This window comes from Primulina eburnea, chromosome 11, assembly GCF_022965805.1.
Source record: "Primulina eburnea isolate SZY01 chromosome 11, ASM2296580v1, whole genome shotgun sequence".
Classification (NCBI taxonomy): Eukaryota; Viridiplantae; Streptophyta; class Magnoliopsida; order Lamiales; family Gesneriaceae; genus Primulina; species Primulina eburnea.
In genome coordinates this window covers 38684282-38697698 of record NC_133111.1, presented here as the reverse complement: position 1 = coordinate 38697698, position 13417 = coordinate 38684282, and the positions used below count along the sequence as shown (strand labels likewise).

The following is a 13417-nucleotide window of genomic DNA, read 5'->3' as shown; positions in this document are numbered from 1 at the left end:
TATTCTTTTCGCCTTATAGTTTGAAGTTAAGGGTGGTTGGATATATCTGGAAAATTGAGTCAGATACATTATAAAATGTTAAATGCAACGCCTTCGAAGAATATAGGCAACATGTAAATCCAGATTCTAATATGAATATAAATAATTTTAATATAGTAATTTAAAAAAATAAAAAATAGAAACGACTATTTCCGGTTTCAGAATAGAAGAAAAATAATTTTTCATGATTGGAATTTAATTGTGTTAAAATATTAAGAGTTATTATAGCTGATTGATATCATTTCTATATAATTAATAACATGTTAAAATAATTTCACTCGACGGCAGTTCTAACTTTAAAATGATGCAATTTCTGCGTAAAATGCAAAATGTGTCTACACTGTAAATTTGACTCTGAAATGAATATTATCGGAATATTCTTGTTATTTTATTTGTAACGACTTATTTATTCTACGGCAGCATAATTTTCATATCATTTGATCTCAATTCACTTGGTGCTAAATTACATAGCTGATTTCATGTTAGTTTTACAAAAACTTCACTATCCTTGCGTTCATTCCAAATGCTATACCAAAATACAATAAATTTATCAATCGAAACAAAAGTGGTAATGTGTGTTTGAAGCGATTGGAGGATGATGCAAGAATGCTAAGAAAATCAGATTTTCCTACCATTGAGGATTTGGTCTCCTCGCAGAAAATGGTGACATATTGTCTAAATGCAGATACTGCTTTTCGAGTTTGGTCTTTGTGAGCTTCATGCCAAAAGAGTGATAAGAAACGTTTCAAGCATGGATGATTATCATCCGAAGTATCCCGCTTGAAATTCAATTTTTTTAGCAAATCTATTCATTTTCTGTTCAACTTCTATGAAAGAAGCAACGGGATCATGTACCCATGATTCAACGATACATAAGGACCGTTACTACAAAGAATGTTACACCCTTCGTCGTATTATTATATGATATTTAACATCCATTTTCAATCCATTCCCTTGTCACTCATACGATGTTAAGGTAAATTTTGGTTTTTGGAAAATCAAGCTTTTGAAAACGTATACTAAGGTTTTCCAAATAGATTCCTAGGAAAAAATCTCCATTATATTATTTAATTTTGTCAAATTTTCCACATTTTTTTATAATATTTGCATGTAGTTTAAACACACAAATATATTAAATTGGATACATGACTCAAGTTTAATATATAGTATAGATTATTATCATAATATAGCTGTTTCATGATTAATAATTTTAATCTCCCAATGGTCGACCACTACTATATCATAATTAATTACCTCGTCGGAATATAATCTTATATATATTCGTTCACTCAATTTGAAACTTCCCTTGATACTTATTCTTTCACTTTTCTTCCTATAAAACAAGGACCATTTCTGGAATCATGTGTACTGCCATACAAAAACCTTTGTAAAAATTTCAAGTTCTCACAGTAATTAAAAATAATGAAGGTCGAAGGCGAGAAAAGATTTGCATTGTTACTCGCGGTTAAAGACTCGGACTATGTGAAGAAAGTGTATGGTGGATACGTCAATGTGTTTGTGGAGGCATTGGGTGATGAAGGGGAGAAATGGGATCTGTTTCGTGTGGTCGATGGCGATTTCCCGTCCGTCGATGATCTTCAGAACTATGAAGGATTCGTGGTGAGTGGGAGTCCTCACGATGCTTATGGAGATGATTTCTGGATACTTGAGCTTTGCTTTCTACTGCAAACGTTGTTTGCCATGCAAAAGAAAGTTCTTGGCATTTGTTTTGGTCACCAGGTATCAGTTAATGTTGGAAAAATTATTCTACAAAGTCAATTTTGATTCATCATATATATCACGATTCATATATATATATATATAGGTGTTATGCAGAGCTTTGGGTGGGAAAGTTGCAAAATCTAGTAGTGGTTGGGACATTGGAGTTAGAGAAGTGAGCTTCACGCAGGATTTCTACTCATACAGATTTTCTGATGGTTTGGATGAAATGCCTAGAAATCTTTCTATAATACAGTGCCATCAAGATGAGGTACATACAAAATCTATGGTTCCAACGTTCATGTTCTTTTTTTCAGTTCTTTTTGTGCGTGTGAACCCAAATTGGTGAGCTCAAACTCGAGCCTGAATGAGCTTGAAATTTTGGCGGGTTGATTGATCGAATTCGCTGTTAAAATAGGTGTGGGAATTACCTATAGGAGCTCAAGTACTCGCATCCTCGGAAAAAACAGGAGTGGAAATGTTTGCATACGGAGAAAACATTGTAGGAATTCAAGGACATCCTGAATACACCAAAGACATACTCGACAACCTCATTGATCGCCTCCTCGCTAACGGTTCCATTGAGGTAATGAAACCTCTCGAGTTGACGACTTTAGGTCACATGCATTGGAGGACAGAACAGGGGTGGTCAAATACAGGAAACTTTTCTACACTTTTGTTTAAATTGCACGTAACATATTCCCAAGATTTAAGTATCCCCGCCTCATCCCATTCTTCCAATCTTTGTGATCTCTTTTCCAAATTTCGTAATCCATTTTTAAGTCAATGATCTAGACTTGAGTTCGAAGCAGTTGTCGTGGTCTCTAATTTGTTCATATATCTTGTAATGATAATTGTAGAGGAAAGTTGGTGAAGAGGCAAGATTGCAATTGAAGAAGGAGCCAGATAAAACTAACTGGAAAAGGATGTGCAAAAGCTTTCTCAAAGGGGAATGGAGTCAATTCCAGATATATTTTTGATGGCATCGTGTTTTTCCTTTCAAATGTTGGTTTTGGATCTGTTGCTTTGTTCTCCTAATGTAAGATACAGTCAGCATACTATACATAAATTTTAGCATGTAACATGAATTTGTGTACAAATAACAATACGCGGGGGGACGGGTAAAAAAGACGAAGACAAAGCTAAGGAAACAATCTCGATACAGTACAGAAATATGAATGACCAACAATTCTTACTGTACTTCTTTAACAGTAATCATATGTAGTTATTCTTTCAAGTGTTCCTATAATGTAGTAAAATGACAATTGCATGCATGATACAACAACAAAATCGAAAGTTGGAAAAAGCAACGCTAACGAAACTGGGGCATCAGCATTCTTGCTCGTCTTGTTGATCTTCGACCTTTCAGACCCCATGAAATCTCTATTTTGATTCTCCGTTTAGTCCCAAGATAGCGTCGGCATTTTGAAGCCCTGCAGTGACACTCAACTTCTGGTCCAAATTGTACAAATCTGAGAAAGTAAGCTCTTAGTATTTGAAGATGATGTATGTATACGGAACTACGGCAGCATAATTTTTAGAATCAAAATCTACATCACCTACAAATCCAGTTTCTTTTTCACATAAAATTTTGGAGCTCTCCAAGCACGTTAGACAATCCAACACTTTGGAATCACAAGAAGCGGAAAGTATAAACTATGCTTGAGCACTTAAGAATTAAGATTTAGTAGGAGTTTATAAAATGTCAGATCCTATGTTTGAAAAACTAAGTTCTCGACTTATTGAGTTAAATCAGTTTGAAGAGCATATTAAGTTCTTGCTGTGCGTACAAGTAAAAGGATTGAGCCAAAGATTTTGCGAGGTTTAAACAAATAAGCTAGTCTGCCTGAGCACTATAAAGAATCAGTTTGCATTAACTTTGATATTCAACTAATTCATCGATACTTTTTTAAAAGATTCCCTAGACAACTTTTGAGATGAGCCAAACACCCTCTCACATGCAATCAGATCATGGCTTCCCCGTTGATTTTTCACACAAGAAACTAGATATGAGAACCAAAACATTCAAGATAGAATTAGCTGCTATCGAGCCCAAAACTTTATTGTTCGGAATATCATTAAGTTGTATTCAAATAACAGGAATGCGAGAGAGAAGAAAATCAGCAACCGACTAAAACATACCGGTAATCATATGTAAGCGATTCTCCAACTTGAATAGGTCTTGATGCAAAGACACCAACACGTGTCTCACCATCAACTTGCCTTGTGAAAAAGTAAAAGATAACACGAAGAGATACAATCAGAATTTTCTGTGTGTACATAAGGATACAAATACAAGGCACCACTCCAAGAAAAAATTAAAGCCTGGTAAACGTAAAAAGACAATGTAGTAGAGATGTGGTCTCTATTAACAGGTTTATACTAAAGTTTGGACCTATTTCCCCAATCACACGCAGAGTTAAAACTATGCAACTTTTTTTCCTTTTCTTGGTCGCAGTGGGTTGTTTATAGTCCATTGTTTCACAAAAAAAACTTAGGAAGGGAAATACTTACCATATCGATGCACACAGAATTTAACTTGTCTCTTTAATTATAGGAGGCCAGTTATGGTGTCAAGGCATGAAAATCTGTAGTGGGATGATTTTACTTACCATTTTTCGAGTAGACAATTGGAGCCGCAGCTGTGGTTTAAAAACCTTGAATAATTTCCCTTAAACGTAGCATCAATTACAAAATCCTTGCTAATTTCACACATGTAAAAGTTTTTCGCATCCTGGTCTTTCATGGCCCACAGCCTTTCTTCACACATAGCATCGTTAATAACTGAAAGCATTTAGGCCAGATTTAGACTATTAAACCAAATATCACATTTATTAAAGTTTTCTGTACTTAATATAGAGAAGCTAATACTTAAGTTATAACATGTGAAACGACAAAATTTGAATATTATAATGTCATGGATTAGACAAGCAATTGTACAATTAGCAAACCGCAGAAAGGAAACTGGAAGAGAAAGTTTGCCATTCTTCATGATGGCCATGCAAACAAACGAAAACGACTTAAACAGTAAGCCCAACTCTAGTTTAAAAAGTTATCCCATTTAGGCTATAAAATGTTGCGGATTCTTTTGGTACAATATATTTGGATTCTAGAATTCGGTAATGGATATAAATCAAACTGTTTTGTCCATGATACAAAAACATTTCTTACCAAAAGAGAATCTGCAACTTCTAGTATTGAGGATATTTAAAGAAATTCATGATCTCAGCTTTCATAGTAAATTAAAAATATACGATTCAAACATCCTTAACAAAAATATTTAACTCAAACAACCTTGAACAGTTCTCTTAATTTCACGTTGGCATGCTTCTAAACTTTGGGTCTTTTCCGATATGGATCTAAAGGTTGAGATATGCAAACAATTTTAGCACAACTCATGGCCTAACACCATTCCATTTCAATGCCTGAGGAAAAATCTACTTTTTGGGGGGAAATTATAAAGAAATGAGTCCCAGTTAATCAACTTTTTGTTCAGCAGTTGACAAGTATATTAGACAATAAAGCATTAGAGGAAGCAGTTTTGCTGCTGCCTATTATTAAATACCCCCTCCCCTGAAAGATATAATAATAAAATAAAATAAAAATTCAGCCACCTGTTCTCTTTTTAGAAAATTAAGTGAACGGCGTAATTATTTACCAATATAGAGTATGTCACAACTATAGAACAGTATAAATTCAGATAATAATGAAGAGTTCTTTTAGCTGAGAATCCAAAACATTCAAACGCTTTTAACAGTAGATAGATTGATATTTGAAAACTACCTTCTCCAACATACTCCACCACAAAATCTCCTTTACAGATAGATTCAGCTGCCACTACACCCCAACCACAAAGTTCTGTCTGCGAAGCAGTATATATACAACATTAATGATGGACCGGGGAGAAAACAACTCATAACCAAATCTGGAAAAAAGAAAATAAGAACATTTGACACAAAAATACCTTGACAAGTTGAATCTTTTTCTCTTTACGAAACGGTCTATTAGCACACTTTTCAGAGCAACGGCATGCTTTTGAGCAGCTGATGGACTGAACCCTTTTGGAAGAATTATTGCATAAGCAAATTACATAATACAGCATAACCAATATCCCAGAAACATCCATAGATGATGAGATCCACGAAATAGTATTAAACAAACAAAATATCTGCAGGCAACACAAGTGGAATAGATGGACAATAAAAATGACAACAAAAAACAGAATAAACAAAGTCCTTGAAAATTTTACAGCATATAAAAAATAATGCATTGCTGTAAACTGATATAGACCAAAAGGTTAATTCAAGTTATTATGATCTTGTTATATCTATAATCAAAATTTAATTGATACATTACTATGACCATACTTAGATGTTAACTAGGAAACTTTAATTGCAAAATGATGCTATATTTGATGTGAGCATCAATTCTATTCGGTTACGCAGTGATCTTACAAGAATGGTAACAATTACTTAATCCAACATTAATATAACTTCTTAAACTTGTTACATATTATTGGACTATGTAAAAGTTATGAAAACTTTCTTCTAAACAACAAAATCTCATTCAGAAATTTTAAAATAAGAAACACGATACACACAACGTGGGTGATTAATGTAATTTGTCCAACTCCATTGTCTCATTAAACTTAAGGAGCACCTCGACTAATGAGAAAACTTGAATTTCTATAGGTTCATTAATCACTGAAACAGAAACAGTGCTCTTGAGAAACGATGAGCAACCGTTGTAAACAAAGTATTTTAATGGAGAGCGGGCGTTACTAAGCCAAAGGCTTGCAGGGGATATGCATGCCGAAGTATTGGAAAAATAAGTGTCATGCGGGACAAAGTGCTGCGTGCATGGGAGCCACCTCTTGAACCTGCGGAGCAAAGTACTACATAACATTCTCGACACTGGTGAATCGAGGAGTCAGGCCGCGACGAGGACGTTGCGTTCTGAAGGTGGGGTGATTGTAATACCCCTTGTCCCACATCTTAAAAATTAAATTTTTAAAATTAGTTTATAATGGGCTTACAATGGACTTCTATAGCAACTTGGATTAATCATTTTCGTAAAGCGATGACGAATACAAAGTAGTTGCTATAGGGGCTCATTGTGCAATCACGCAGGTGCAAGCCCGGGATCGGGTCGTGACAGAAATAATGATAAAGTGTTGGGTAAATCAAGGGTTTTTATTAATTAAAATGTTCAATACATTCAAAGGAAGCTCTCAATGAGATAAAAGAATGGCAGATTTTTAAGACAGAGCTAACACAAAATACATGGCATAAATGAAGGTAATTTAGATAACGAAATAACTAGCATAAGGAAGAGAAAAAAGCCACAGAGAACTGAGATCTTTATCAAAGTTAAAAGCCAAGGAAAAAGTAATAACACCATTCCAAAGCCGAATCTTTGTACCAAATTAAGTAAGCATGCAATTAATTAATTCAACTACATGAGATTAAGCACAACATCACTTAGCTGTATATCATTCTTAAAATTTACCCTAGCAGCTGTCAAGGCTAATTTATTAAAACTGTTATCAAACAGCACAATTGTTCAGAGCACATCATGACATGCTCTATGAGTAAGGAATAAGTTTTCTAAAACTAGAGTCCATGATAAAAAAAAATTCATGATCACTGAAAATCTGACCTGCATACACAAGCCTCGGAGCATTGAGTAGAGCTGCAACTTGTGCATCCAGTATCAGTACCAACATTTTGGTGCTTTCTCTTAAAAAGGTACACATCTATATATAGTTAAGAAAGAATGAAAAAGAGCTATTATAGGTGTCATAATTGTAGCTTATTGAGATAATCAAATCAAGCAGAAATTATGAGTTAGCTTTATCCGTGATTTCACATGGGGTAGTTAAATTTCAAAATAGAGCATTTGTTATTATTAGGTGAGGTGTTAGGAAAGAAACCGAAATGTAAAGGATACTTCGCTTGATGTGCACATAAGGAGGTGGCTCCGATTTATTTTCCCTCTGATCTTTCCATTTTATGTCAATTTTGAACTCTTCAGGAACATGAGGAAGAGGCAAGAAAGTGAATATATCCTGGAAAGGCAGTAAAAAATTACTGAGTGGATCCATAACAAAGAGAACTAAATCCAGCCACGGGATAAACAAACCAATTCCATCCCAAAGGAAGGTGTAAACCTTTATGAACATCATATACATTCAAGGAATGCAGTTTTAAATCAAGAATCTGATTTCATCTATATCAACCAGGAAAATAGATAAAGAATCAAAATCTAACCTCAATATTATTAGCTGGAACTTCACGCTGCATCATAAACAAGATAAGGAATCCTGTCAGCCATGTCTTAAATTAAAAATAATAGCAGACCACAAAAGCTTGTAAAATATAGATGCTGCTAAGGAACTCCTGATATAAATGTGTTATGTGCTTAGATATTGATATAATGATCAAGGTCTTTACTGAAATGACCACATGTATATCGAGCTTAAATTTATCATATGGTTAAGATCATGCGCCAGCCCAATAACAATACAACTGTCACCAAAGAAAAATACATTAACAGAAAAATCATCTAACTGCTGATTTTTCAGACATGTGGACCAATGTCTAGCTTCTACCAAAAGGATGCTAATACAGAAAAATTTATGATTTATGTAACCACGCTTTTAAGAACAATGATCGATAAAAATATATCATATTCCACAATCTTTTAAGTTGTTGACATTCGGTAGGGAAACAAATCAGCAAGGACGATAGAAGTTCATAGCGAATCATCCTACATTGAGCTTCATTTATGCTTTGAGCTCATCAAAAAGGAACATATTGCAGATTTTCTTGCAGCACAAGGACAATCGCTTAACAATTCGCCAATAACTTTGTTACATCAACACGAATACGGAGACAAGTCACGCTTGATACGATTAGGAGACGCAAGTATGATAAAAAAATATGAATTTTGTTACAAATGGATATTAATCACGTCATTAAGACAAATTTATAAATTTATAAGAAAATGTAAAATAACCTGGTCAAGAAAGCAATAAACATGCTCTTTTGGTAAGTAAATATGCAACATGATTATCACATATCACATCAATTACATGGGTATTACACAGCCAAAAGTATTTACATTACATTTTATGATATAAAAAATTTAGACACGATTTAAAACGCGAACTCATTTCGAGAAATATACAGACTGCGGAACCGTGAGTACATTATTTTTTAAGTGTATGTGCATCATAAACTGCTAAAGAAAGAGTTGGTTTCAATTAAGATGTTTTGTACGCTACGATCCTTTCAAATTGTTGGTAAAAGATGTATCCAACTATAGTCTAAACAGGGTTAAACATATATTTAAAATTTTATCTGTTGATTTTTAAAATATATCATTTAAGACTTTTCTCAATTACTTTGAACCCAACTCAGAACCAATTTTAGGCAACACATTTGTTCACCTAATGATGCACATTTTTTATCGTGAAATTAAACATACATAGAATTGTAGCTCATCACTAAGAATTGGCTCGAGATATGTGAAGATCACTCTGACATCAATATGATAGTTTTGCTTTTTTGGTTTTTTTATGAGATTAGGATAATATGCTGCTAATATAAATGGGAAACATTAGATAGCTATTTTCTCTTTTCAAAGAAAACTAGCAAGGTTTACGTCCTGTATTTATTTTCTAGGGATATACTGCTCTCTTTGTAGCCCTGCAGGTATGTGCATGTCCCCATGTGCTACATGGAGGTTCTACATACTTGGCAACTATAATGAGAAATGACGACAGCAAATTAAGAAAGATATGGATGTCCAAAATAATTCTATTTAACTCCATGTATCAAAACAATCTTAGATATTACAATAAATATAAATGCATTTAATATGCACTAGGCCACTAGCTAAGATAATGCTCCAAGAAATCACATTTCATGGGAATCTAGATACATTAAGATCCTTGGATGGTGTTTCCTGCAAAAGTACAAAAGACAGTAGAAGTGTTTAAAGGTTTCCGTGAAAAAAATAAGATGAAAAAGGTTCATCACAGGTGATAACATCAGATGAGAAACAGTTAGCCCATGATTGGTTCTTAGCAGAATTAAATGCATGCATAAACTAAAATATCAAGTGCACAGTGACGGAGGCAAATAAGAATGTGACACCCAGATAAACTAAATACGTATCATCCAGTGTTACTTTCCTCGGAATGAAATATCAATAAATGTCCAAGGCCTTCATTTATATGAAATTATCCAAAACATGACTCAAGACATGGATGAATTATAGCATATTGTTGAAAGAAATAGTCAACACAGGTTTGTAAGGCTTTGTTTGTTGATCAAGTAGGCCTGTGACACTATGAACCGAGAGAAGTGGGACCACAACTGTAAATCCAGGCAAGGAGCTCTCCAGAGTATATTTTACTCTTAAAATCACAAATTAAAATGATTAGTATAGTGCCATAAAGAAACTCATTGAAACCACTTCTAAATGGTTCCAAACTTCTTACCGGTCATTTTGGATGCTACATTTCGTTTTCTTCTTGTTCGAGGACATAGTAAGTATTTTAATGCGATTTTTCAGTAACGATGAAATATATAATCCATTGAAATCTATTTAAATGAAAATTATCATAAACATGAATCATTCATATTAATCCATTGACCCTCCAACTTATTGATATTATATTTTTTATAAATGTCATCCCAAATCTGAGTATAAACTCTCATTAAAAGATGAGGGAGTGGTGAAGCATGAATGTAAACGCTGTCACTTTCTAAGCTCTTATGTTTTCAGGAAATGTGTATGATAGTATAATGACGGGACAATATCTTAATTACTTTTCAATACAATTCTTGGCAAAAAAATCATGTCTCGGAGTTCTAAGATGATGACACTTGACTGGGTGACTACTACCAACATTTAACGTTGAAATATGGCAATCAATGCTGAGGACTGCATATTTTATTTCATATAATATGTTGGAAGTTGGAACTAAGATACACAAAAACAGTCACTTCCTGAGCATGGCAGGCATCTCCAAGAACTAAAAAGGGAGCTTAAACTTTTATAGAGTAATTGAGCAAAACTTAAAGCACAATCTGAAAAAAAAGGAACTGCAATGTTAGACAATCTCCTGCAGTAAGATTGCCCAAGTGGCCAAGTCTAGAGACATCGAACATATAAACTCAGCCAACATCACCAAACTATCGGAAAATAGTATTTATTAGCTACAAAGTTATCGCAAGTCACATTTCACAACTATCAAAACAAACCATGTCTCCACATAACCAAATCATTTTTTGCCTGGTTATGTGACCATATGGGACATTTTTTTGCAAAGGACTACAATTTTGACCAATGTAAGGAACTCTAATCACTATAGAGAAATAGGAAAAGTACAGTGTGTGAAGAAAGCGATCGACCTTCATTTCCAAACGCCAATCAGAAGGATGTCTCCAACATATTGCTTTTCCTGGTCGATCTGGGAAATGGAACACATTTTCTGGAAATGGTGAACATTTATCATGTGATGCTATTGGACATACTACGCATCGCCATATATGATTCCTTTGCTTACACAGAAAGCATGCCTGATCAAGAAAGAAATGCAATGAATTATCTACTTCACTATCCACACTGTAATAACATACATGATATTCTTAATGAAATATTGCAGCCGCCAGAAAAAGGAAGCCTGGCATATTCTTGATGAAATATTGCAGCCGCCAGCAAAAGGAAGGCTAGTAAAATCACGAATCTGCAAATGCTTACCAGTGTGCGGTTCATATTCGTACTAAATAACAGGAAATAAAGAAACAGAAAAAGAAAAAAAAGTTGACAGTGACAGAACTCCAGTTATAAAGAAACGATTAGCACACATGAGTGCTTCAATCAGGTTGAGATCGGTATCAACACTACTAATGTGATAAATATTACTTAACTATGATTAGATTTTGGTTTGCCACACTAAAACTTACATGTTGAGGGCACTTGAATTGCTTTGAAGATGAGAACCCAAGACTTTCCCTCGCACATGTTAGGTGAAAAACTCCTTGGCAACCACGAACTGAGCACAAGACTTTCTCCTCGGGGTAGACTAAATTCTGGCAAACACGGCATTTGGCCTGAGACAGATCAAACTCGATTAATAATATAATTTACACCTGTAATGAATATTAAGCTTTATCATGGGAAATAAATTCCCGGGCATATCATTTGTGCAATTGATTATGACTTCTTGGGTTGATAGCTGTTTGTCTTGTAGAGTAGCTGCACTATCAGGCATACTTAATATTTCTTATTCTAAAGTACAATGCTCGAATAATATTACTTAATTCAAATCTTGGTCTCAATTTATTGTTGACCTCCGGCAGATTGTCCTGGCTGTTATTTCAATATCATAAAGAAGTTTTGTTCACAAAATGGTAAATCCTTTGGAACTGAATGAAAATCTATATAACACCACAGTCACATTCCTGCGTCTTATAGCTCTGAAAAAAAAAGTAAATAAACTACAGTCCCAAAAGAAAAATTAATCGAAATTTCAAAAATCACACAAATTTGAATCACTGATCCAAGCCCATGAGCTTAAAACCCTCATAGTGGAACGTGAAGAATGATCGATTCACATATTTAAAAAATTCTAAAACTGACATAGATATGACGAATATATTTTAATATAATTTACAAGGAGGTAAAATTAGAAGGTACCAATAAATGGGGGGAACAATAACTTCAAGCATCCCAATTCCCGCAAACAAATTAACATCGCAAAACTGCTATCCATCACAAGAAACAGTTTAAATATTTCACAAACTCACCGGAGTTCATAAATACACCTCAAAACAGTTTGTCGACGTTATCAAATCTTTAAGCATGAAGCTCTCCACCAACCCAATTAAAAAGTGAAAAAAATAAACCCAAGAAAATTCACAGCACAACAAAATCCATGTAAATTGAAGAAATCAAATTACCAATGGAGGCGCGCCAACAAGGAAGGGCAAGGAACACTTGAATTCAGGAACTCCTTGCTCAATCTTCCTCTTCCGCCAGTCTTCAATGTGCTTCGCGGTGGTGGGCCCCACCCTGCATGGATTCAAATCCCCTCGCTCTCCTCCCCGTCTGCGTTCCCCAGATTCTCGGACCGCCTCCCTTTTGCTGTCATCGATGGGTTCCGCCAATTGGGTGTGCCCACACTCGATCGTGGAGTCCACACGCTGCACCTGGCAGAGCTCCATCGTTGCAGAAAGATTCAGGTCCGAAACGAACTTGATTTCTGGGAGCGGAGAGTTGGACGGTAAAGATGGCTGGTTTAAGCCGAGGAAATTTGCAAGGTCCGGCATCTTTCGCCGATTAGAGAATGGAAAATGAGTGTTCGTATGAGTGGGAAAACTTGAAGCGGGAACATAAAATTTACAATATTGCCAAATGTAACCTCGCCAGTTGTTGGGTTTAATTTATTTCTTAAACTATAAATTTTCAAAAATTTGGTATTAATGTTAATTAATAATAAATATTAGGACTTTTCTGCAAGATATAATTTCTTGTGTTAATTATTTTTTGTGAAAATTATGATACTTTATAATAATTTTTTTGGTGTGGTATAAAAATACAAAATTACAAAGTATTTCCATGTATTATCGTGGAATACGTTTTTTTT

General features: G+C 34.5%; 2 protein-coding genes across 4 annotated transcripts; one reads left to right on the top strand and one right to left on the bottom strand.

Moving 5' to 3' along the window:
• The first annotated feature begins 1399 nt into the window (after positions 1-1399).
• LOC140805868 (gamma-glutamyl peptidase 3-like) lies at positions 1400-2841 on the top strand. Of its 2 annotated transcripts, XM_073162214.1 has the most exons (4): positions 1400-1779; positions 1865-2029; positions 2177-2344; positions 2619-2841. In XM_073162214.1, the coding sequence occupies exons 1-4, from the start codon at positions 1462-1464 to the stop codon at positions 2736-2738; spliced, it is 771 nt and encodes a 256-aa protein (XP_073018315.1). In that variant the 5' UTR covers positions 1400-1461; the 3' UTR covers positions 2739-2841. The 2 variants fall into 2 exon arrangements, with proteins under 2 accessions (XP_073018315.1, XP_073018314.1); XM_073162213.1 differs by lacking the exon at positions 2619-2841 and having other exon boundaries at positions 2177-2611.
• Positions 2842-3005: 164 nt separating this feature from the next.
• LOC140805867 (histone-lysine N-methyltransferase ASHR3) lies at positions 3006-13169 on the bottom strand. 2 transcript variants are annotated; one of them, XM_073162212.1, is made up of 11 exons: positions 12732-13169; positions 11736-11882; positions 11181-11348; positions 8028-8054; positions 7708-7825; positions 7417-7513; positions 5723-5816; positions 5542-5620; positions 4371-4542; positions 3901-3981; positions 3006-3230 (listed from the first exon to the last, which is right to left on the bottom strand). In XM_073162212.1, exons 1-11 carry the CDS (start codon positions 13098-13100, stop codon positions 3071-3073), a joined length of 1512 nt encoding a protein of 503 aa, XP_073018313.1. In that variant the 5' UTR covers positions 13101-13169; the 3' UTR covers positions 3006-3070. The 2 variants fall into 2 exon arrangements, 1 of the variants encoding a protein (XP_073018313.1); XR_012112387.1 differs by having other exon boundaries at positions 3215-3230; positions 3901-3976.
• Positions 13170-13417: the final 248 nt, after the last annotated feature.